This window comes from Aegilops tauschii, chromosome 5 (assembly GCF_002575655.3).
Source record: "Aegilops tauschii subsp. strangulata cultivar AL8/78 chromosome 5, Aet v6.0, whole genome shotgun sequence".
Taxonomy (NCBI): Eukaryota; Viridiplantae; Streptophyta; class Magnoliopsida; order Poales; family Poaceae; genus Aegilops; species Aegilops tauschii.
Window position 1 is genome coordinate 575,149,810 of NC_053039.3, and position 26,062 is coordinate 575,175,871.

The 26,062-nt window shown below is 43.5% G+C and overlaps 2 protein-coding genes and 1 pseudogene across 2 annotated transcripts; 1 reads left to right on the forward strand and 2 right to left on the reverse strand.

Annotated features, from left to right (window-relative positions):
* Window positions 1-8,540: 8,540 nt before the first annotated feature.
* Window positions 8,541-12,402, forward strand: LOC141022208 (ABC transporter G family member 3-like; annotated as a pseudogene).
* Window positions 12,403-13,375: 973 nt separating this feature from the next.
* On the reverse strand, window positions 13,376-14,801 carry LOC120965083 (MEIOTIC F-BOX protein MOF-like). The gene is made up of 3 exons (XM_040390257.1): window positions 13,992-14,801; window positions 13,709-13,870; window positions 13,376-13,603 (listed from the first exon to the last, which is right to left on the reverse strand). The coding sequence occupies exons 1-3, from the start codon at window positions 14,799-14,801 to the stop codon at window positions 13,376-13,378; spliced, it is 1,200 nt and encodes a 399-aa protein (XP_040246191.1).
* A 1,234-nt stretch (window positions 14,802-16,035) lies between these two features.
* LOC109744252 (MEIOTIC F-BOX protein MOF-like) lies at window positions 16,036-17,520 on the reverse strand. The gene is made up of 4 exons (XM_073499567.1): window positions 16,834-17,520; window positions 16,426-16,587; window positions 16,209-16,336; window positions 16,036-16,048 (listed from the first exon to the last, which is right to left on the reverse strand). Exons 1-4 carry the CDS (start codon window positions 17,518-17,520, stop codon window positions 16,036-16,038), a joined length of 990 nt encoding a protein of 329 aa, XP_073355668.1.
* Between the last annotated feature and the right edge of the window lie 8,542 nt (window positions 17,521-26,062).

Consider the following 26,062-nt stretch of genomic DNA (forward strand, 5'->3'; position numbering starts at 1 on the left):
CATCACGTCGAAGTAGTTTCCCTTTATGCGGATATGGTGATCTAGTCGTGTGTGATGTGCTTCCTATGCATATGCATGTGTGTTCTATACTGTTGAGAAAACCCTGGACAGACTTGAGACAATTAAGTTAGCATTATGATGGTGAATTTTCTTTTGTATGGAAGGGTGGACTTATACTACTTGACTCATATACCCTGGAGCGATACAAGGCATATCACCAAAGGCGTGATCATGCTCAGGAAGCAATTGATGTGAAGGTACTCAATGACCAAGACAAAGCAGGCATGGACATTCAACATGCTGAATTTTTGGCATCGACAGTTTCTGCGGATGCATATGCTGAGAAGATAGACTTGACGCCGAGGAGGGTTTCGTTTCAGGGAGGAGAGGATGATATGGCAAACACTAGATCTATTTGTACCGTCGACCACCATTACATAGAAGAAGTTGGTCTGGTTTAAGTTAAGGCCGTTTCGCTCGTCACTGTTTGCGATAACATGAGGCGTCTTGATCAAGAGAAAATGAAGGTTGAATTAGAATCACAATTTACTTCTTTGCCAAAATACACAATGCATGCTTGGATATTAGAAAAGGAAGAAAATAATTCCAACATATACCGTTTGATCAAAGCATGTGTCAACTTGGTTGTTTCTTTTGGTTGCCATGTCCACAACAAGACTATACTACATGGACATGATACGTTTTGATTGAGACTACCGAAAGTATCCTAATTGTTTACTACTTCTCACGATCAAGGCCACAGGAGATATATGTGTACGTGAGCAGGTCTAAATGGTGGGTTTTGCTGTCCTTGAGAAACGTTGGATGGGGGCTGCCAGGAAATTGTGTTTAATTACTTTAAGTATTGAAATTGTAAGGATTACTTGCTAAGTTAAAGCTTGTGATCATATTTACTTCCTTAGGTGTTGGTCAAGAGTTAGAGATAAAGATGTTTTTGTTTGTTTAACTTATTAGGAAAGTTCGAGTATGCTAGCTGTCTTGGTGTATATAATCCTGGTACGGTCTTTGTAAAAGCAGGTTATATTTTGGAGTTTAGAAAACGTCATGTTTCGACCATGAAGCGTTTCTGTGTGAAAGTTACACTTCGCTCGAGGTTTGTCTTTTCCGACGGTTTGTGTGCTGGTAACGTCTAGTTCGATTGCAGGTTCTTTCGTGTGTCGAGGGATTATTCGTTGGTTATCGTTACCCCATCTTCCGGTTACGTGTACTGCTCGCGTAATTGAGAGATTTTATCAGCTGAATTCGGAGGAGTTCATTGCATCGTGAAAGATTGGGCCAAATTAGTAGAACGACGAGGTTGGGCTTTCATCAGTTGGTATTCAAAGCAATGGTTGTTCACGGTAAAATTGTTTTCTTCCAATTACAATTGATACTTTTATTTATCATGAGGAAAGATTGTAGTTCGCAAATGGTGATGGCGATGGAGAAGGATCCATTGCGCGTCTTGCCTTGGTACCAATGCTTTATGCGTGTGCATGTCGGACCAACTAGTTGTGCCCCGTTGATGAATTGCTATTCCAGTATGAATTTGGTGAGTGAGATAGTAGGTTATGCTTTGAACTTGCCGTTGATTGAACATCCAGAACCATACGAGCTTTGGTGGAAGGACAAGTTTTATCAAGATCATGCATCGCGTCGAAGGAGTTTCACTTTATGCGGATATGGTGATCTAGTTGTGTGTGATGTGCTTCCTATGCATATGCATGTGTGTTCTATATTGTTGGGAAAATCATGGATGGACATGAGACAATTAACTTATCATTATGATGGTGAATTTTCTTTTGTACGAAAGGGTCGACTTCGCCTGAGGTCTGTCATTTCCGATGGGTTGCGTGCTGGTTACGTCTACTTGGGCGGGAGGTTCTTGTGTCGAGGGATTGTGTACTACTAGCGTAATTGGGAGATTTTATCAGCTGATTTCGGAGGAGTTCATTGTATCGTGAAAGATCGGGCCAAATCAGTAGCACGATGACGTTGTGCTTTCATCGGATGGGGACCAGAGGAGACTTTGGTCGGCTGGTTCAGCCCAACATCGGCGACGGCTCTCGATGTCATTACCCTCCTTGTAGGCGAAGCCGACGTCCCTCCTATCCAGCCTCGACCACCTCCCGGAAGAGAGCCCAAAACCCGTCTTGGATTGGGCATTGACGGCCTGCACGTAGTACCCCTTCATTGGGGCGCCATCTTGGGAGGCTTGGGTGTTCGGGGGAGAGTTGCTATGGGTGGTGGAACCTACGTGGCAGGGGCTCCAGCGGCAACAATGGCGTGGAGGTTGGCAGGTGAAGCGCTGTCGCATGTACCGCGCGACGACAGTTGATCTTGGCAGCATGGTGCAGCCTAGTCTTGGCGATAGATGCGTCTGAATGGACGAGCGCAAGGCGGCAGCGTTGTTCGTCGCCGTGGAGGCATCGATCGATGGCCGGCCTGGTAAGGATGATGTAGATCTCTTTTCTGGAGATGGGTCAGCGGTTCGATGGTGGTGACGGCTTCTAAAACATGTGTGTGTGTGGTGCATGCATTAGATTTGCTGCACCGAGTGTAGGCTCCTCATATGTCATGCGGGCAGATCAGCGGTGACCTCAGTTCTAAATGGTGGGAGAGAGGGCACTCCATATTGTCGAGTTGTTTGGTGTAAGTGGTGGCTTCGGATGGCTTGATGTATGTTATTGTCAGATCTTTGTTGAATAATTAATAAATATGAATGTATGCACCGACTGATGGAGAGGCCGGGGATTTAAATCACATTTTCGAAAAAATGTCACTAACAGAAGGCAATTTCCGGGAACCTCCAGATGGTGGCGTGCGCTCCGCGTTCAGCTACCGGTGTTGGCCATCTTGACCTTTTCCGCGGAATATTTTGGACTTAGACTGGCCATAGTGGGAGTAACTTCAAGAGTAACATCGGTTCCAACTCAGCAAATTTGCCTATGTGACAACGAGTTAATAAGGAGATGGGTGAATTGAGTAACTTAGCTAGTTATCGTAACATCACATATCCCAAGACGATACGAGTGTATAACGTAATAAATGAAGCTTTGCACGACACCACACTTATGTTACTACCCACTATAGAGGTACTACCTACGTCCTGGTTTATTGGTCTCTATTGTATTCTTTGCCATATTTTGATCTTAAATTTAACAAACAAAATGTTCATGCATGTCATAAAAAATTATATCATTGAGAACTATATTTAGATACGAATGGAACAATATAATTTTTGTTTGACATGCACTAACATTTTATCAGTTAAATCTTTGGTCAAAGTTTAGCACAAATTACAAAGGGGGCCAATAATCTAGGACGAAGGTAGTAATAAGATAGCCTAGAGTAGCGTGTATGTTATGGCTAGTCTCACTCATAGGAGCAGACTTTGTTATCCAGATCCAAGAAGGATGCTGTGCGCCTATAAATACCTATCTACTCTAGCTAGGAGTTCGATCTAACACAACCATCATATCCATATCCAGCCCAACAAATGGCGCCTCTCAAGGTGACTGTTGCCATGTGTGTCGTGCTGGTCCTGATGATCCAGCTGCAGGCGCCGGCGGCTGCGCAGGAGATACCATGCGACCAGTGCGGGCCGGGATGCGCCCAGGCGTGCAATGCGCAGGGCCCCTACTTCTGCAACAGCTTCTGCAACATCTTTCCCACCCTGTGCAACTACTGCTTCCTCATCCAATCCGGCTTGTGCATTCCCGAGTGCGCAAACCTCTGCAGGGTCAACTGCGAGTGATCGACCATGCAGGAACGCATCGACATGCATGGATTCGAGGGTGTCGATGAGCGTGCCTGCGTTGCCATTGTTATATTAGCTGCTCTATGTACAATAAGTCGATGCCGGTCAGGCTGCATGCATGTATTGCGTGCGAGTGCCTCGACTTAGCATTTGATACCGTGTTTAATTTGCTACTATTCCCTTCACTCAACATATTACATATTACCATGTTGTGCATCCAATGCATTTATGTTGTACGCCCACCATTTGGTTATGAAAAAGACTCGTTTGGAAAATCACATATCTACCAAGGCAAAGTTCAGGTTGCACCTACTTGTGTATAGTTCATCTGGAAAGGTCAAATGTTCTCTTGTTTGGAAGAAACAAAAAAGAGATTTTTTTCATATAAGGATAACACGAATCTTGATGCAAACCGAGTGGTTTAGATATATGGTACGCTGGTATGGGGGTACTAAAAATCCACACTCGAAGTATTCCTATATGCACATCATATAATTATCGTTTCTACCAAGTGTTTGGTTGTATAAGTAAATCAAGTAACTCCCACGATAACCCACGTAGCCCTTTTAAAGATAAAGAAGAGAATTATTCCACGATCTTTACTTGTGTTGTAGGTAAGTTACTCTTTTAGTATATATGATTCCTATTAAATCTATTAGGCTATGAAATTGTTAGAGTACCGCATGGATTCACTCCTCTCGAACACCAATTTGGGTTACAAGAATTTATACAGGGGAATTGCTCATAGAAGTTCAAGAAACCGAGGAGGAAGAGGGGTGGAAGAAAGGTAGGAGAAGCCAGGGGAGCCGCCAATGACGTGATCCTACGCGGATTCCTTCTTCGTTGCTTCCTCCCCTATACTTGTAGCTCGTAGTAGCCGGTGATGCTCAACCAGACCCGGCTAGTGTGATATCCAAGGGCAAGCCCAAGTATATGTATGGGCTAGGGGAGGTCCCTAACACCCCCCTCCTTGAAATGCTGCTTGACCACAAGCTGACGCACCGAGGACCACCCGGTAAACATATATATGGGCTAGTAATGCATGCAGTATGTGCGGCTTCTACTAACGCACTACGTGTTGAACATCGCCCGGCACTCTTTTCACTCCTAAACAACCCGTGAAACCATTAATTATGTGTGATGAGTGCCATATATATGTTTTTTATTATAATGCACTTGTTACATTTTCTTTATAACTACTACTTTTTACTAGTAAGACATCATTGTAATGTGGTGTCTGTATATGTTGTATGTGGATCAATGTTAAAATTAGTATTTATGTATCCATGCATTTTGATGATGTGATCAAGGCGCAATATGCTGCAATAGCATCAATTTGAAATCAATTAATAGCAACTAGTCGTCAATCCGTGCGAATGCACGGGCCGGTTATGTATTATTTTCCATCAATCTATATTATGAACAACTATGCTTTTATGATATGAACCACTATAATTGAGATGTTCGTGAAGCATATAAGTTTAAAAACATAGAGATCTACAAATGGAGGTATGCATAAAGTTACACAAAATTAGAATCTAAAGCCAGAATAGTAATATGTTTTTATAACATAATATCACATTATATTTCTCAAAGTTCACTACATGAAGAGGAAATCATGCGTAAAACATATATCATAATAATATGTTTGTCGGTTTCACTTGGGAAGGATGTAGAGCCGCCTAATACACTGCTTATTTCCTCATGCATATGGTGTGATTTTTATTTTACATGTAACTATTTAAAATATATTTAAACAACACAATTCAGATAGTTGAGCAATGTGATTTTCATTTACCTAAATATTTGCCATGTACACTTAATTTAAATCAAATGACTTATGGTAATGAACTTATAAGACTCAAGCCATAGAACAGTATAATTTTTATGTGATATCTTTTAGTCAATGGATGACACACATAAAACGTGCAGGTAAACTTCTCTAACTTTGACACATATAAAAAGGATTCATTTCTTCTGGCTGCTAATACACGTGATACAGAAAATTGATGGCTAGTACTATGATCATACTACCCTACAACATCAGTCTCTGAACGGCAATGATGCAAGCTATCTTGATTCCTTTCGGATCCGATCTAGCAAGAAGCTAGCATGCTAGCTCATCCGGCAACATGCACAGGTAGAAAACTGACTTGTTTTGCCCTGAACATGCACGTACACAACCTCCTGAATATGCACTTGATCAATCCTTGCGGGTGGGGATGCAACACATGCGATCTGTTCATAAAAAAAAAACCATTAAAGGTTGGAAGAAATAAGAATTAAAAGAGTGTGCACTGGACGGCAGGTGCTGATGCCTACATCCAATTTTGATGCGGCCGTGCGTAGACGTGATTGTAGTCTGGACGGATTCTTGAGAAAGAAGCCTCCCTGTATAGGTGCATGAGATATCAAGGCCTGATTACCCAAATAGAGAGACCTAAGAGAGAGAGAGAGAGAAAGAGAGAGAGAGAGAAAGAGAGAGAGAGAGAGAGAGAGAGAGAGAGAAACGTGAGAGATTGAGCTAGCACAAAAACAATATGATAGGACAGTAAAAAGAAGGTGTTTCTAATAATTAGAAAAATACGTGATAGAGATACGAGAGAGACGTGAAAAAGAGAGAGATACGTGAAATTAAGCCTTCAACCGTGACCCACTTGATGTAACGTGATGATATTGCCTCCCAGTCGTGATTATGCACAGTTTAATTAGATAGATCTTTTTTTAGGTTTTTTTAGGGGCTTAATTAGATAGATCTAAATTGTAATATATTTCACAAAAAAATTAGGTTCTAATTATTCCTTTTTCGGATTACGATTAAACTAAAACCTTCGCCGATTAATATTTAAAAAAACTTATCTAGGTTCTATTTGTTCTTTTTTGGATTAAGATTAAACTAAAACCTTCGCTAATTAAAGTTAAAAAAACTTATCCGAGTAGATCCGAACCATTATAATTCGGACCCACTAAATCAATGGCATCTATTTTCTAATTTTCTCTAATTAACGTGGAAATTTCTTGGAAATGCCTAATTAGTATTAGTAAGTATAAATATAGATACGTGATAGAGATAGGAGAGAGACGTGAAAGAGAGAGATATGTGAAATTAAGCCTTCAACCACGACCCACTTGATGTAACCTGAGGATATTGCCTCCGGGTCGTGATTATGCACAGTTTAATTAGATAGATATTTTTAGGGGCTTAATTAGATAGATCTGAATTGTAATATATTTGACAAAAAAATTAGGTTCTATTTATTCTTTTCTTGGATTACGATTAAACTAAAACCTTCGCTGATTAATGTTTAAAGAAAACCTTATCTAGGTTCTATTTGTTCTTTTTTGGATTAAGGTTAAACTAAAACATTCGCTAATTAACGTTTTAAAAAAACCTTATCCGAGTAGATCTGAACAGTTATAATTCGGACCCACTAAATCAACGGCGTCTATTTTCTAATTTTCTCTAATTAACGTGGGAATTTCTTGGAAGTGCCTAATTAGTATAAGTATAGATATAGATGGCGGGCACCAAACACCGTGGCGAGCGGTGGAAAGGGCCCGCCATTGCTGCACAAAATTTCTGTGACGGGCGGTGGTGATAGCGCTCCACTGTAGATGGGCTACCACTGGCGGGCAGTGGTGATTGCCCACCAGTGAAGATGGGCTACCACTGGCGTGCAGCCGCCCACCACTGTTTTTTTTGAAGGAGAATCAATTAATATCGCGAAGATACCAATTACACCCAGTCTCTGCACCAACAAGATGTCACAAAGACATCCAGGATGCACACAACCAAAGGAGAAAATTAAAAGAAAGGAAAAAAAGAATGATCTTGCCACAGCGGTCGGCTCCTCTCAACAGCAGCACACATACCACCACCTAATACAACAACCGAAATACATAAAAGGTCTCCAAAAACAATGCCTCCAAGAAGGAAACAGTGCACAAGTGCCGTCGTTGCCCGATCCAAAATCTTGGGTTTTCATCCTGGAGAAAGGCCGCACTCTCAAAACAATCCCTCTAGCAAGGCAATCGCCAGACACAACCAATGAAGATCAGACCTTAGGTTTTCACCGGTACTCGAGGAGTACCACCAAAACTGAAATCCGCCAGTGCTGCCACCCCCACTTATCACTGCTACTCCCGAGACTTATCTGACACCTGGCTGACTCCATCGCCACCAAGGCTCCGTCCGTCTAGTTGATCCTCCTATCACGACCACCATGACCTTCTCCATCATTTTCTCCACCATGGAAATCAAGAAGCCGACATGTCCCAAGGTATCATCAACCAATAGAGCTTCGCACCATGCCCTCAGAACCTCGTAGGCAGATATGGACGTGCACGACTAGATTCTGTCCGATCCAGATATCCTGGGCAAAATCTCCAGCACCAGTTTCGGAACACGTCGGTGACTAGATTGAGGAGGACCGATCTTGGAGGACGTTTCCATGAAGCAAAAAGAGTACGAGGACCACCACCATAAGCATCATGGTAGTAGGCCACCATGGTGTCCAGCAGCATGCAGCACACATGTCCGCAGACTTGTACGGGCAAAGATCCAAACTAGCACGGCTTGAGGACGTGCGCCGACCGCGCCGCAACACCATGCGGTCACGAGCGACCAACTTGCTGCCGACCAAGAGCAGCCCCACCGATGGACGAGGAAGATGCCGTCGGGATCTCGCGGAGCTGCCCAGATCTCAGCAGCTGCCGCGAGATGAGATGCCCGGCCGCCGCCGTCATAGGATCCCGTGCGAGCTTTGCCGATGGTCCCCTCAGGCAGCGGGAAGATGAGGGGAAGGAGAGGCGGGCTCAGGAGTCATCGACGGTGGCGTTTCCCCCATGTAGCCAGATCGGGGCGACGCGGGGCGTGTCGCCAGATAGGGGCCGCCCGCCACTGTTGGCATATTAGTAGTGGCAGAGAGGCAGTTGCGGGCGCCCCTGAGAGCCTTGCTCGCCGCTACTAGGCTTTTTGAACTAAAGATGAGGACAACACCATGACCTAAAGACGAGGACAACACCAACTGAAACTGCATATCCAAACTTCATTGAAACCTGGCAGCGGTTACCTTCCCTTCTTCTGATCCTGCTTCATACTTATTGTCAAATGCATGGTAATTATGATAAAAGGCAAACAACAAAGATGCCACATCTAATAGTTGCCAAGGCCTAAATGACTTAGTAAACGAGTAATGTTGAATAAAGCTGATAAAGGAATCCTAGTCTTTTCTTTTCTTTGCTAGGATAATGAAGGCCGACGGGGTTATATAATTGTAATTTACGAACTAGGTCATACATTATTGAATTTTTTTATAAAAGGAGTAATATTTAAAAAAAAATCTTTAGGTCATGGGATGTGAGGAATGGGTAGAGGATTTTCCCCAGCTGGTTATTTTTCCCTGGAGCGGTGTAGAGAGAGTTTTGGATCTGTCTGCTTAGATGGTGTAAACTTTTTTAGCCGTGTGATTGTTTATTTGCTGGATTTTCCCAGCAATTTCTTCTCCACGGAAATTGGTAAAGCTATCCTCATAATTCAGTCACTGTATTTCTTGATTATTCTGTTATTCATTTTATTTTTACTGTTGCATATGGACTGTGTGCTTGTGAATTGTTGCAATTAGCTATGATGGGAACACACCATTTGCGCATAGATATGCTCATGTTTGCTCTCTTGATCCTGGTTATTTTTTGCTTAATGACCGACTGCTTGGTAAATTGTTGGATAGAGTTTGTTATCGTCACAATGCCAATACAGAGAGACTAGAGTGCTCCAAGTAGGCTAGCAGTTACTTTTTTTAATGCAATTGTCAGTGGTTGTTGCCCGTGTGTTGTATCAAATCTCGTAGCTAGTGTCCACTACCGGGAAAGGGCTTATAGGTGAACTCAAATTAGTGCCGGGCGAAGCCGGACACCCGCCACAACTAATTTTGAAAACCAGCAGCGGCGGGTGACAGGGCGCACCGCCAGTGCTGGTGGTGTAGCAGTGGCGGGCGCGCCCGAATGACCGCCATAGCTGGACTAGCAAAATTTGCTAGCGTGTTGAAACCTGCCACTAGCGGGCGTTGCTACCCACCCGCCACTGCTACTTCGTCTTAGAGTGGCGGTCATGGAATACACCCAGTACAAACATAGTGGGATGACCCTCTCAAATTTTTTATTTTCCATATCAAGATGTTTGCAATGCGGGCAACAAAGGTACTCGTCACTTCCACAATGCAGTCACCCACGCAAAAAAATAATAATCAAGAAGTCAGGAGTGGCGGGCATCCTGTATAGCCCGCCACAGAACTTTACCGCCTTTTTTGCTTGCCCGAAATTCAGTTAATGCCGCGAAAATAACAAACCAACTCTAAAAGTTGTCAAATTATAGAGCGGGGCTTCTGGTGACGTATATTACAGATGGAAAAAAATTCAAGTCCAAAATATGTTATAAAATTGAGTTATGTGTGTGAGGTGGCCATTTTGAAAGTCTATACACTTGGTGGGAGAGTGTCCTGTTTGCACACGTTATGCATCCGGTTATGAATTGAGTCATCAGCCATGGAGGAATCACGAACAATCTAATATCAATGAAAAATACATATGCAGGAAGCAAAATTAACAGCCTGGACCCTGGAGAGGTAAATAGAGAAGTAACCGGGGATTAATATAAGAGATGCAGGCTCATGTCCGAGGTCATTAACGCCATCGAAGGGAAGGTGCTCCTGGATGGCACAGTGCGCTGGCTGGATCGTGACGCACATGTGCCCTACTCCAAGGGGCGGGTGGAGTAAAGCCGGGGCACCAGCGCCGTTACCTTCTGGAGTTTTCTTACTTGGTCTTGTTCTGTTACAGCACTTCTCAAATGCTGGGTTTTCATGTCCAATCATGCAAAGTCCATCTGACCACACTTCGTGAGAGCAATCAATACAGACTTCGACAGAATCATAGCCATGTGCAAAAATCTGCAGGTGTCTTTTGATTTTTTTGTGAGAGTTAAAAATCTTTGTAGTTATTAACAGGATGATCAAGGGGATTTCTCTTCAGTGAGCATGGACACTGCTGTGGCGATCCGGACACTAGAAGCAACATACAAATCATCGGCTGAAGCTGCTGCTGTTGAATCCATGATTGCAAAATTGATTGACAAGGTACTACTGCTCTACACCCTAGGGTAATGAAAATCCCATCTATGTCACCCATTCCACAAACACACAACTGATACTTTAGATTGAGAAATTGGACACTGCAATATCCATGATAGTGAATAAACTATTATCTACATGGTGTGATGCACGAAGGTCCTTACTTGAAAAGTAAAGGCAAAGCAGTGATGCAGCGAGAATTGGGATTCTCACTTGGAGATCATTGCGAGTTATGTCAAGAGAATGGAAGTACTTCTGGAGCAGGCTTGCCTTGTATATGCTGCTTGCCCTGTATTTATCGATATTGGTCATTCATTGTCATCTGTAGTGGTCAGTGTCACTGCAGTATTACATTTCAATTTACTAGATATTTTTATTCTCAAGTAATTAACTGCATTTATGATTTGATGATGCTCAAAGGTCACATTGTTTTGACAGGTTAGGATTTCTGCGATATTTGTGTTTGTTTCGTTTCTTGTCCTTCTGAGTGTTTGCAAAGTGCCTGCTCATATTGATGAGATCAAGGTCGGGTTTTTCTTCTTTAAAATGGAATTGCAACATTATGGCCACTTCCTTCCTAATAGTTTTAATTGTAGAATAATTTCAACGCGGATTCTGTTGGTGAAAACAATAAGCACCAAAATCATATGAACATCAGGTATGTTTGTAACATAATGCTCCCTCCTATGCAGATATATTCCCATGAGGATTCAAACCGGCATTATGGGACATTGGTTTTCCTACTAGGCCACTTCCTATCCAGCGTCTCCTTCCTATTTCTGGTGTCCATTTCGTCGTCGTTGGTTTTCTACTCCCTGATTGGCCTCAGGAATGAGTTCAGCTTCCTTATGTACTTTATAATCACCATCTTTATGTGCCTATTGGCGAACGAAGCGCTCATGATGATTGTTGCGTACATCTGGCTTGAGACTTACAAGTGCATCTTAACCTTGATTTGCTTATATGTGAGCTTCCATCTTGGTCTTCTTTCAAGTGGGCACACATATTGAATGAACCGACATTATTAAATAACCGTGGCTACTTCAAGTTATCATGATGCTGGTGGCAGGGTATTTTCGGATCAAAGACGCAATACCAGCGCCCGTGTGGAACTATCCGATGTCCTACATTTCATTCCAGACATATGCCGTCCAGGTAAGTTATATATGGCCATCTTATGTAACCTACATAAACCCTATGCTCATCTTGCTTTTACCGGATCAGGCGTGCTAACAAGCAATACTGCTGCAGGGCTTGGTCCAGAACGAGTTTGTCAGTACATCATTTGCAGTCGGGGCCACGAGGACGATACCCGGCGTGCAGGCTGTCCGAGGCTTGTATGGAATATCATCGTCGACGGGTGCCAAGTGGATGAATCTCCTTGTTTTGTTCCTGATGGCGATCGGCTACCGGGTCGTCTTGTATGTTTTGCTTCGTCTAGATGTGAGGAGACATGTGAGGCTTTGCAGGCGCTCCTGCTGGCCCAGCATCCATACCAGTGCAGCTCCAAAGTGAGTTAGCCCTGAGCCACCGAGTGTGCTGAGATGTTGTAAGAAGGCTTTTTGTGTGTGTGTGTGTGTGTTTGGGTGTGTGACTGTTCATATGCATGTACACATGTGTGATTGCTTCCTAGGTAGGCATATCTGACGCATCCAAAGTAGAAGAGAAACATGAAGAGAATTGGGGTAACATATATACTGTATTTATCATGGTTAATTTAAGAACTGAAGAAATGAACCATGATTTGGTCATTTACTCTCTTGTCCATTCCTTTTTGGCACGCAGCATTGCTTCCTTTGCTGTCTTGTTGTCTCTCACACGTTTGATCTTCCTGGTTGGATCTGACTACATTGAAGGTCGAGTAGCGATCCTCTCTCGAAGGTGTTTTCTTCAAGTGTTTTAGATGATAGGGCTCGGCGCGTGCTGGGTTGTGCCAACATGCATTTCCATGTCAGTAGATTTGTGAAATTGTAGATGATGTTGAATGTAGTTATTCATGCCTGAGATGAAGCTTGGCATAGTAGTCATTGAGCAATAACAGATTATCTCTTCTCCTTAAATTCGTTCGTGCTTATGAATGTTGTTGGAGACGGTAGATAACTGAGTCAAGATATGAAGTGCATAACAAAGTCAAGATATGAAAGGTTCTAACTGTGTAGGTAGAGAACAATCTCACCGGCGGATAATCTCAGAGGTGTCGATGACATACATGATCAGCAAAAGATGAGAAAATGTCATCCCAAATGAAAAAGAAATCCAAATATATAGACGAGGGGATCATGACACTTCCACTTCAACCAAGAACCTAGTCTACACTATTATAAAGTTACGAGTTGCTGAAATCCAAACAATGTCAACCATCCGACAGAATCAAGCCCAAGGACTCATGATGAATTTATTAAGAAGGTAAAAATGATGACACATGTGCAACCTGGTTTCCTGAAATCAGCAAATGATAGACATCATAGTGTATTGCCATACGGTTCTTCTAATCGGCCATAGTGAGTTTGGTTATGTTTTTCTTCCTCTTGAGCGAAATGAGTTTGACCTTGTTGTTTGGCAGATTCCTCCGCATGCCCCTGAAAAACTTGACCAACGGATCGACAGAAGCATCACCATCTCGGTGTATGATTTCAGTAAGCCTAAGGTTGTTGCAGTTGAAATGCGCCAGGTCCTTAGAATATGATTGGCGGCGTTTCATCACCTCCTTTGTAGACTGGAAATTCAAGACCAGTTGAGCAGCGCAGAGGAATGAAATACCAATATATTACGGAATGTTTCGAGTTATGGCAATTAATTGTTGATGGAAGAAGTAGCAGACCTTGCAATGGCGCAAAGTGAGCTTCTGCAGGTTAGGGGAGTTGTACAGGTATTGGTGCAGCCTGAGGAAGTCGTCGTTGATACGGCACCCGTCAAGAGAAAAGCTTGTCAGGTTGTCAAACTTGAATACAGCAAGATCCTCATGACTCCCAAGGAACAACAACTGAAAACAAAAAACCATACAGGCACTCGTTTTCTTATCTTTAAATTTAAAAAATGGCTCTAGATGTAGGAAAATGCAAACCGAATAAATAGAAGGGGTGCCAATCAAGAAGAAGATGTACCGTGACCGCAAAATGCGACAAGCGCAAGGTTGTCACATTAGACATGGTGACAAGAATATAGAGTTGTTCTTTGATGTTCTGGTAACTCTGGTAAATCCAGGGCAGATGAATGGACGCATCGACAAGAGACGGCATGGTATGTGGCTGAGTGGTGTCAAGAATGTGCTCAAACTCCTCGCCGGCCAGACGAAGAGAAACAAGAGCTGGGGCCTCTATAAACAACTTGAAAACTTCATGATCCTCCACCGTGTGCTCGCCATCGACGATGGTCAATTTCTTGAGGGAGGAGGAGATGATCTTAGCATTGCTGGTAAGCAAGTGGAAGCACATGTTCAGTTGCAGGTCCTCCAGAGCAGGGCAGCGGGAGCTGCTGATGTGGCTCGCAAGATCATTCAGTTGCAACTCCAGGCCGGACAGATGCAACCTTTTGAGCCCGTGAGGCCATGTATCTCTACCTATGTCGCCGCGGAGCCAACGGTCGCCGACGACAGCGGTGGCCCCGTGCAGCCGGAGATCTTCCAGGCTCGTGAAGTCATGGCGGCGCAGGAGGTTGGCCGTGAAGCCGTCAAAACCGTGGACAGCACGCACGTCTGCACGGTCGATGTCGAGGCACGGCACGGCGCGCCAGAGGTGCCGCCACCTCGTGGACAGCACGCACGTCTGCACCGTCTGCTGCGCCTTGAGGTGCGATAGAATGGCGTGGAGGAGGTCGTCCGGCAGCGCGCTCAGCCGGTCATCGCCCGCATCACCGCCGTCGTCTTCATGGTGTGGACGCTTCGGCTCGGCGGAGGCGTCCGTGGATTCAAGCATGTCGGCTGTTCTGGATTGCTGCGCCACGTAGGAAGGGGAGACGACTAATCTGCTGGGTGTGGCTGCGCCGCCGCCGCCATGACTGTGGAGAAAGATTCGGGGGTGAGGAGAAAGACCGACGAGAGATACCATTCCTAATGGGCTTACTTATTACTGGACCCCCCGAGTGGAATTGAACTAGTTGGCCCAACAGCGCGCGGGAAAATGTGCAATGTTCCCAAAATAATTAACCATGGGGCAAAAAAAGAATTTTCCATGGTAATTGTCATAGCACAAAAAAAAGGTAAGGGTTCAAAAATTAAATTTGCATGGTTACATAAGATTAAATTTGCCATGTTGCAAAAAACTTTGCCATGTGTGATTCCTTCCTAGGTAGGCATATCTGACGCATGCAAAGTAGAAGAGAAACAGTGAGGGACAGAATTGGAGAAGCATATGTGCAACATATTATACTGTATGTATCATGGTTAATTTGGGAACTAGAGAAATGAATCATGATTTGGTTATGTGCTTTTATTCTCCATTTATTCGGCACTAATTATTGCTTCTTTCGCCTTGTTGTCTCTCACAAGTTATCTCTTCCTGGTTGGGTCGGGCGACATTGACGGTCAAGTAGCAATCCCGTCTTGAAGGTGTTGCCTTCGAGTGTCGTACATGATGGGGTTCGGGCGCGTGTGGGGCTGTGCCAACATGCATTTTCCATCTCAGTAGGTTTATGGCATTGTAGATGATGCTGAATGTAGTCATTCAGGCTAGAGATGGAGCTTGACATTAAATCCATTGCCGCTTCTAATTTCTGAATGTAGCTAGAGACAATGGATTTTTGAGTCAAGGCAAGAAAGGTTCTAACCTTGTAACTATATACTAGGTGGACAACAGTCTCGCTTGACAGAAAATCAGTGACATACACTACGAAGAAAATGTTATCCGAAATGAGAAAAAAAAATCATATGGACGATGCTATAGAAGACACTTCCAATTCAACCAAGAACCAAGTCTACAATTGCACAGAAGTTACGATTCGGTGCACTCAAACGATCCAACAATCTAATAAATCCAGCAAAGGATTCATGAAATTATTTTTCATGTCAATCCTCACTTAACATATAGTTAATTAATCCTCATTTCGACCCAACTCAATAGATATTTATTACAAAGTGCATGGTTCGTGCAATATATATTTGCACTTGCCGATGTACTAATAAAAAGGTAAACGGACAGAGGATACATATGCTTAGACATGCAACCTGGGCAGAAATCAGCAAAACAGATAGCATAGTGCATTGCCATACAGTTCTTCTAATCGATAATTCAGTGAGTTGGACCTTGCTTTTCTTTTTCCTTTTTTTGAGCGAAGTGAGTTCGATCTTGTTGTTTGGCAGATTGCTCGACATGCCCACCAAAAACTTGACCAATAGATGGACAGAAGGATCACTGTCACAAAGCCTAAGCTTCTTGCACTTGAAATGCTCCAGGTCCTTAGAATATGATTGGTGGCGTTCCATCACCTCCTTTGTAGGTTGGAAATCCAAGACCTGTTGAACAGCGCATACGAGTGGAATCAATATCACACAATGTGTTGAGTAGTTATGGTAATAGTTCGTGAAATAAGTAGTAGTCGCACCTTGCAATGGCGCATGGTGAGCCTCTGCAGGTTAGGTGAGTTCCACAGGTATTGCTGTAGCCCGAGGAAGTCATCGCTGATACGGCACACACCCAGGAACAAGGTTCTCAGGTTCTTAAACTTGAGTAGAGGAAGATTCTCATGACCCTCATTGAATAACAACTGAAACCCAGATAGATAGATAGACAGTCATTTTGTTATCTTTGAATTCTCCCGGATAAATTAATTAAGGAGATGCAAGCTGAATAAATAAAAGTGGGTGTATATATATATATATATATATATATATATATATATATATATATATATATATATATCAAGAAGAAGATGTTACCGTGACCGCAAAATTCGACCAGTGCAAGGTTGTCACATTAGACAGCGCGCCAAGAATGCCTAACTGGTCATCACGTCCTCCTGGATCCAGCGCAGATGAAACGACGCATCGACAAGAGACGGCACGGTATGTGGTTCGGTTGGGTCAACAATGTGATGGAGCTCCTCACCGAGGCGGAGAGAAACAAGAGCAGGGGCGTCTATAACCAACTTGAAAACTTCAAATTCGTCCATGATGTACTCGCCATGGACGACCAGTTTCTTGAGCGAGGAGGAGGCGATCTTGATATTGCTGGTGAGCAAGAACCAGCATTTTTCCAGCCGCGCCTCCTCCAGAGCAGGGCAGCGGGAGCTGCTGATGTGGCTCGCGAGATCTGCCAGTTGCAATTCCACGTTTGAAAGACGCAACCTTCTGAGCCCGCGAGGCCATGCATCTCGACCTATCTCGTGGCGGAGCCAATGATCCCCGATGGTAACGGTGGCCCCGTGCAGCCGGAAGTCCTCCAGGAGCGTGAACTCATGGCCGCGCAGGAGGTTGGTCGTGAAGTCCCGCTCGTTGATGTCGAGGCACGGCACGGCGCGCCAGAGGTGCCGCCACCGCGCGGCGAGCGCGCACGTCTGCACCGTCTGCCGGGCCTTGAGGCGCGACAGGATGGCCCGGAGGAGATCATCCGGCAGCGCGCTCAGACGGTCATCGCCCGCATCACCGGCGCCGCCGTCGTCCGCATGGCACGGACGCTTCGGCTCGGCGGCGCCAAGCATTTCTGTTGTTCTGGATTGGCGCGCGCAGTACGCAGCAGACGACTAATCTGCTGCTGGGTGTGGCTGCGCCGCCGCCGCCGCCATGGCTTCAGAGAAAGATGAGATCGGGATTCGGGAGTGAGCAGATGGACCGACGGGAGAAAGCCCTTGGGCTGTACTCTATCTATATATGCATAGAACGGGCCCTTTCTATCTTGTTTTTCTTTCTTTATTATTACTATCTTTTCTCTCAAATGTTTTTCCTCCTTTTTCTCTATTTAGTTTATTTATTTATTTTTATTTTCTTTCCCACCTCTTCTTTTCTTTTGTTTCCTTCTTAGTTCATGTCCACGGTAAATGTCTTTTGTAGTTTTATGTAGGCCTCACTAATTCATAACCCATTTGTGTTGTTTTCTAAAATGTTCTAGTAATATATGGCAACGGTTTTATCACTAACTTTGATACCAAAACATTTGTACCATTTTCACGAGTCGTATGAACCGGTTAGTTGGAAAGAATGAACATTTTGTTTGATGTATTCAAAGACTACAGCTGAAAAATGCGGACCACTGTTATTTTTAACACAATTTCAGATTACCTATGTGATGTTTTCTATTAAATTTTGTGTACTAGTAGTTTTTTTTGTACAAGTAGTTACTTTCTGCATGGAGCAACTCCAACTATATTTTCCCCAGATCAAGTTGTGGGTGTTGTGTGAGGGGGTAGTTTCTTATTTTCCCCATCAACAAAAAAACTCAAGGGGCCACAAATGGTGATAGATGGTCAAAAGCGTATGGTTAACCGTGGCGGGGAGTATCACTGGGGTTTGGGTAGGGATGGGAGCCCCTATTTCCTCCCTGCATACGCGGATCACAGAAAAGTGGGGGCGCATAGAGGTCCGTTGAACAGGGAGGTGGGCTAGGTGAGTATTGGAGTGTGTTTTATGCGCAAAACTCACAAAAGGATGTAACGAGGACGGGGACCTGTGTTGGATTGCTCTTAAAGGATAGATTAATGACAAAATTTCTAGACACCAACCACCGCAGTCATGTCCCATGTTTATAATCCAAAAACCATAATTCTATGGATGACCTTACAAAATCCCACACATCAATCCGGAAAAATAAGGTCATGTGGAGAAGTAAGTGTGCTAAAAAAAGAATGTATAACAAAACATATAAATGAAACCCTACAAAGAAATGCCCCGCGAGATGAAGCTTTGTCCAGATTGACCCCCCCAAACATCAAGATAATAGATACAAGCACATAGAAACAATTGCAATCCATCGAAGTTCAGCAAATGAATCTTTGCATGCTTGCAATTTTGTTCCTTTTATTTTCCCTCATGTAGAAGAATACGTTTAATTTAAACATAGCACATTAAGAGTTCATGTCTCAAAATAATACTACGAATGTAACTTTCATTGAATATATGTTCTAAATTTAGTGCAAGTGTGTCATCCAAATTGACATTGAATTACATAATAAACATATTAAACCTTAATATTTAGACGTATTCTTATGTTCTTAAACTTGGTATATAAAATTGTACTCCCTCTGCCCCAGAAGTGTCAAAAACGTCTTACATTATGGGAAAGTGGGAGTACTATTTAAGATAGATGTCGAGAGCGAGTTATAGAAAATATAGAAGTTTAGCCTGAAAACGGAGCGGAAACGGATGGAACTGAGTGCTACCACATTTGTTTTCATATATTTTTGCAGAAGCGGAAACGAATACAGAAACCCCGAAAATGAATACGGAAACAGATACTACCAGAAACGGACACGGAGTGAATACAAAGCGGACACGAAAACAGAAGTGGGCATTGACCGAAACTTAAAAAACCCTAGAATAATAGAGAAATACACAAACAAATTTCATGAATTGTTAACATGGCTAGAAAATAATATCATTATATTAGCAACTAAGCGCAGTATTGTAGTAGTATTGTACAGTTTGATATTAGGTCAAGCTGAGTACATGTGTGGTATTAGAAGTTGGGCTCAAATGATCCATTCAACTCATTGTATAATTGTGTGTTTGTTTGGTGGTTGGACTACAAAGCAGCCATAGGTCTATAGTAAAAATGAAAATTCCATATTCACGGAAACCGAAAGTTCCGTTTCCACGCTTGTTTCATCCGGAATCACCGTTCTGTTTTTGTTTTCGTTTCCGCATGCAAAATTCCTCTTCCACTTCCGTTTTGCAAATTTCCGTTTTCGTTTTCATATTTCCTTTCCGTTTCCTTTTTTCCTCTGGAAAAACGGAAAGTCTCCACTCCATTTTCATCCCTATACCATGGTACTCCTTGACTGGGAGTAATGCTACATCGACGGGATATTACGGGGGAAGGGGGGTTACGGAGTGGTTGTGACTTGGCATGCTGTGACTGATATAAGGGGAGGGAGGGGCCCCACCCACCTGAAATTCAGAGTGGGGGATAGTTCGTAATGAGCCCGTTAGTTTAGCATTAACCTTGATCGGTGTCGGATAACCACTCCAATCCGACCGTTTCAGTAGTCTATGTTGCACCTATTTTTCATATCTACATTCCATGAAAAGCCGAAATTAAATAAAAATAGGGTTAGATCATCCTATCCAAACCAGAGCCATCACAACTTTCTTTTAAGTGCATTTCGTCTTTGAGTTTACTTCTACATCACCATGTCGAGTTTCTAGTCATAGGGCTTAGTACTTTAGAGTTTCGAGTTATATTCACTTTAGTCATGCCGCCGCCGCATCATTATCCCGTCCATTGCCGACCACCACCATCTGTCGTATTCCACAACGTCTCAGCACTGCATCTACCATAATCATACTTGAGGTTGCTTGCATCTTTGCTTGGTCCAATTGGATCTTCTGGCTTTGATTCAAAATAAAGGCATCAAGAAAATCAGATCCCACCAGATTAGAATTAGTCTCACCATTCGGACCAGAATCAGCTTTGCGCAGTGTTCACCAAAATAGGCACAACTTTGTCACATGGACTACCTTCCGGCTCCACGAATACTCAAAATGATCACAATGATCGTGCACATCCAAAAAGTTCTCCCTGTGTATGCCAAGAGCCCTGGAAGGCCTTCAGAGCATTGTCTTGTAACTTAGAAATTTTGCCCTAATTTCATAACATGATTCATTGCAATTTTTCATATGGTATTAGAAATTGTTTGACCACTCATCTGAACTCCCATTTGAGTTATTCTTCATGCGTTGTAAAGCTGATGTCAATACACAGCTTGAGAAAAAATATATAAAAAATGTATTTTTAAGTGAAGTTGCATAGAGAAACTTTAGTGTATTTTACTTTGTGATCTTCATTTATATCTTGTTGTTCAAGGCATTGTCCTTAATTTTTTCACAACTTTTTTACATTATATTTGTAGTTTATTCCTAGGCACTGTCTTAACTGACTTTGCAATCTTGATTTATATCTTCTTGTTCAAGGCTACTGCATATAATTTGTTGATGCTAGTTGCGTAGTGCCGTGGCCCCATGAGTGTTCTAGGATAGGATCACGTCTCTAGTCCATTCACTAGTAGAAAAAGGGCCTTTAGTCCCGGTTCTGGAACCGGGACTAAAGGGTCATTACTAAAGCCTCCCCTTTAGTCCCGGTTCTTACACGAACCGGGACTAAAGGCCCTCCACGTGGCCGCTGCCTGGAGGTCCACCTTTAGTCCCGGTTGGTAACACCAACCTGTACTAAAGGAAATTTTCTGATTTTTTTTATTTTTTTTTATTTTCAAATTTCTGAATTATTTTAACCTCTAATCTCTAATCACCCCTCATCACTGCTCAATTTAACCTCTAATCTCTAATCACCCCCCCATCACTGCTCAATTTAACCTCTAATCTCTAATCACCCATCCTCTCACTACTCTAGCCTGAGCACGCTTAACTTCCGGGTTCTATTCTTCCTCGTTTCCAAGTCTGCACTTGTAGTTTTCCTGACAATAGTAAGATGTCAATCCTATTAACCCTCAGGAATTTAGCTTGAGCATGAAGTCACACATTTCACAGTTTGAGTTTGAAACTATTGTTCTAAAAAACAATAATTATTTAGTAACACTAATATTTCTTGAATAAGTAGTTTGACCACAGTTTGACCAGATTTGACCAAAATTCAAAAAAACTGAAATAATTATTTAGTAACACTAATATTTATTGAATAATTAGTTTGACCATTGTTTGACCACAGTTTGACCAGATTTGACCAAAATTCAAAAAACCTGAAATAATTATTTAGTAACACTAATATTCTTGAATAATTATTTAGTAACACTAATACGTCTTGAATAAGTAGTTTGACCATAGTTTGACCAGATTTAACAAAAATTAAAAAAAACAGAAATTTGAGCATAACTTTTTTCCTTTTAGAATTTGAGGATTCTAAAAATTTGCAAATAGGCAGTAGGCTGTCAAAATCGGATGCGGATTTTCATGCTGAACATTTTGATATATTATACTTTTTTTCTGACATCGTATGCAAAAGTTTTTCCCTACACTTTTTGCAAAACATGTCCAAATTTAAGTTTTTAAATTTTCCTAACTAGTACATATAGTAACATAACTACATCTGGAAGGATTTTAATTTTTGAAGTTTTTATCATTTTCTTTTGCTTTTTACAAAACTGAAAAGGCGATCAGGGAGGGTAGAGTTTGAAAATGGGACCTTTAGTACCGGTTCGTGCCATGAACGGGTAAAACCCCATTAGTACCGGTTGGTGGCTCGAACCGGGACTAAAGGTCTAACCTTTAGTACCAGTTGGTGCCACGAACCGGTACTAATGGGCATCGCACCCTTTAGTCCCGGTTCGTGGCACCAACCGGGACTAAAGGTCCCATTTGAACCGGGACTAATGCCTGTATGGTGCCCTAGCCGCTCGAACGGGGACTAATGCTCACATTAGTCCCGGTTCGTAATGCAACCGGGATTAATGCTCTTTTCTGGCCGAACCAAAGCCCTGCTTTCTACTAGTGATTCTAGTCCAGGACCAGCACATTACAGTTATTGTGCATTTGTGCAACTTGCATATCTGAATTGATTATGACTAACATTGCTACCTTATTTAAGCCTACCAAGCTCCACGGATTTACCGTGCAATTTGGCATCACCTTCCAGTCGCTCTACCCAATCTTTGGAGGTAATTTACACCGTTGGTTACCGGTCACCACATATTGAGTAAGAATTGGTAAGAACCTGAAATACATTCTCCTGCTTTTGATTAGCAACCACATTCTAGTAGTTGAAAGGGACATTATCCTTGTGTTTTGTTTCCAATCTTCGACTAACAATGACAGATTCGGTCGCATCGCCGCCGCCTGCCAGTACGCCGAAAATGTCACGATCGCCGCCCACGGTAAAGCAAAAGTAGCACTAGAGGACGTCATCATGGTTGTGAACATCTCCCAGATCACCGGCGTTGTTTGTAGATTGACCGCGTCAACCATGATGATGCCGATAATGATCTAGCATTGCTGCAAACAGTTTTGGTGTTTGTGGTGAATGGTGCACGTACAAGGGATGGTCACAACCGCCATTGCCGTAGAACAGAGCTTTAAAAATGATAATATATATCCCGGGGGGAGATACTAAAGTCATATAGTCGAGGCAATAAAAGACACTTTTGTTTCAATGAAGAATCTAGTCTGCACTAATATAAAAGTCAGGAGTTAGTGAAATCCAAACCATCTCAGCCATCAAATACAAACAAACCCAATAACTGATGGAATAATGTTGTATGTTATTCCTCACTTAACAGATAATTAATTAGTCCTCTATTCGACACAATTCAATAGCTATTTACATAGTGCATAGTCCCTGTAATGTATATTTGCACACGCAGACGTAATAGTAAAGAGAGGTAAAAGTATAGTGCTATACGCCTAATGGACTTTAATGAGTTTGGTCGTGTTCTTTTTTCTTGAGAGCGGTGAGTTCGATCTTGTTGTTTGGCAGATTCCTCCACATGCCCACCAAACCCTTCACAAGTAGGTGCACATGATCATCACCATCTCGGTATATGAGTTTACTAAGCCTAAGGTTGTTGCACTTGAAATGCACTAGATCCTTATAATATGACCGGCGGCGTTCCATCACCTCCTTTGTAGGCTGAAAATCCGAGACCTGTTGAATAACACAAAGGAATCAATATTACGTAATATATTGAGATGCGGTAATAATTCATGAAAGAAGTAATAGTAGCACCATGCAATGTCGCAAAGTGAGCTTATGCAGGTTACGCAAGTTCCACAGGTATTGTTGTACTCCGAGGAAGTCATCGCTAATACGACACTCATCCAGGAACAAGGTTCTGAGGTTCTCAAACTTGAATACAGGAAGATCCTGATGATTCTCATAGAACAACAACTGAAACGAAACCGAGATAGATGGTCATTTTGTTATCTTTAAAATGGCCCCAGATAAAGGAGATGCAAACTGAACAAAAGGGGGTATAAAGAAGAAGATATACCGTGACCTCAGAATGCAACAGGTGCAAGGTTGTCACATTAGACAGCACGCCAAAAATACCCAGTTGTTGCGTCACGTCGTCTTCAATCCAATACAGGTGAATCGACGCATCGACAAGAGACGGCAGGTGATGTGGTTCGGTCGTATCAACAATGTGATCGAGCACCTCGCCGAGGCGGAGAGAAACAAGAGAAGGAGCCTCTATAATCAACCGGAAAATCTCATCATCATAGACCCTGTATTCACCATCGACGACCAATTTCTTGAGTGAGGAGGAGACGATCTTAGGGTTGCTGGTGGTGAAGAAGACACATTTTTCCAGTTGCACCTCCTCCAGGGCAGGGCAGCCGGAGCTGCTCATGTGGCACGCAAGATCATTCAGTTCCAACCGCAGGCTGGAAAGATGCAACCTTTTGAGCCGGCGAGGCCATGTATCTTGACCACACTGGCGGAGCAAACGGTCCCCGATGACAACGTCGGCCCCGCGCAGCCGGAAGTCCTCCACGAGCGTGAACTCATGGCTGCGCAGAAGGTTGGTCATGAAGCTGTTGAGTTCACATTGGTAATCAAACTCCGGCTCGTCCATGTCGATGTCGAGGCACGGCACGCAGCGCCAGAGGTGCCTCCACCTCGTGGACAGCACGCACGTCCGCACCGTCTGCAGGGCCTTGAGGCGCAACAGGATGGCGCGGAGGAGGTCGTCCGGCAGCACGCTCAGCCGGTCACCGCTGCCGCCGCCGTCGCCGTCTTTAATGAGCCGCCGCCGTCGCCGTCGCCGTCTCAAACGGGGACTAGGCGGGGAGACCTTTATTTCATCTTCAGTGAGCCGCCGCCGTCTCGCCTTCCTAATCAGGACACAAACTCTAACAAAAATCGAAGAAAGATCTAAAAACGGAACCCTTCCACCGGCGAGGGCTAGGATCCACTCCGCCCCCATGACAATAAGGCCACCGGAGACGGGGTGGACTGGCGATGGCGCCGGCAGGAGGCAGAGAAACTCTAGCTTTCTAGGGAGGCGGCTGACTAGGTCGTTACTTGTGTTTCTTTTAGTCTGCAGGTACTACTTGAGTCCTTCAAACAGACGTTCTATCTTTTCCCAATGGGTCTGTCTAGGACACATCTAAGCTGATGTCCACTTTGTTTGTAATCTATTTTTTTATCCTAGTTTTTTTTTTGTTGCTACATTATATACTTGTAGGAGCTTAAATGTGATATCCTTAAAAAACATCTAGATGTGAATTAGACAAACTGTTTCCTAATTATTTGTTAAGACAATTTCAGAATCTCTGTAGTCTATTCACCTTTGCGTGATATGAGTACTTTGCTTTCCACACTGTGCACCTCCAATCAGTGTCAATGGGTCCCTCCCTAAATTTGTTCAAAGTTTGGTGCACTGTTTGAGCAGTGGTTTTTTTTTCTTCTGAGAGCTCCTTGGATGTTATTTTGAGTTGAAATCCTGCAACAAGCTCAAACATTTGATAAAGTTTGTTGTCTCCAAATTTCAGATTTTTTTGGATATTGTTTTATTTCGTTTTTTCAAATTTAGCAAACTCGAGTGTACTACACTGAGAGTACGTAGTTGTTGTTGTCGTAGCCTCGCCTTGATCGCTCACCGGAGCGCTCTCTCTCGCAAGAACGTAGAAGAAAGGAGGAGGAACAAGGCAGTGGACAACAAGATATGCCCGGCGCACGAACGCCGCCGGCCGCACGAACAGCCGCTTCTTGTTACTGAAGCACGAACTCAAGCTCCACACTAGACACATGAGCAGTACATCGTGACTTATAGCCACTGGGCGACGCAGCGCCCACGAAACGAACTCCAGCTAGCTCTACGCGCACGTACGCGCTCTCCTGCCGAGTCTTCCGCCCTCGCGCGTGGAGCCACCAACTCCACCACGCGACTCGGTCTCCACGTCTCACTCCCGCGCTGCATTCGCCATGCTCAGCATGCTCCGGCCCACGCACAAGACGCGCACGTACGCGCTCCACGCGGGCGAGCTCCAACCGAACGCCACGGCCACCCCGCTACCGCTGCACTACTAACTCGCGCACACACACACTCCATACACAAGTCGGAGTACTACACCCGGACT

Coding starts and splice junctions, on each gene's coding strand:
- LOC120965083 (XM_040390257.1), bottom strand. CDS start 14,801: ATGCTTGAATCCACGGACGCCTCCGCCGAGCCGAAGCGTCCACACCAT. Junction 13,871..13,991: donor TGTCGCATTTTGCGGTCACG/GTACATCTTCTT, acceptor TTTTGTTTTCAG/TTGTTGTTCCTTGGGAGTCA. Junction 13,604..13,708: donor TCACTTTGCGCCATTGCAAG/GTCTGCTACTTC, acceptor TTGAATTTCCAG/TCTACAAAGGAGGTGATGAA.
- LOC109744252 (XM_073499567.1), bottom strand. CDS start 17,520: ATGCTTGGCGCCGCCGAGCCGAAGCGTCCGTGCCATGCGGACGACGGC. Junction 16,588..16,833: donor TGCGCTGGATCCAGGAGGAC/GTGATGACCAGT, acceptor TCTGGGTTTCAG/TTGTTATTCAATGAGGGTCA. Junction 16,337..16,425: donor TCACCATGCGCCATTGCAAG/GTGCGACTACTA, acceptor GCTGTTCAACAG/GTCTTGGATTTCCAACCTAC.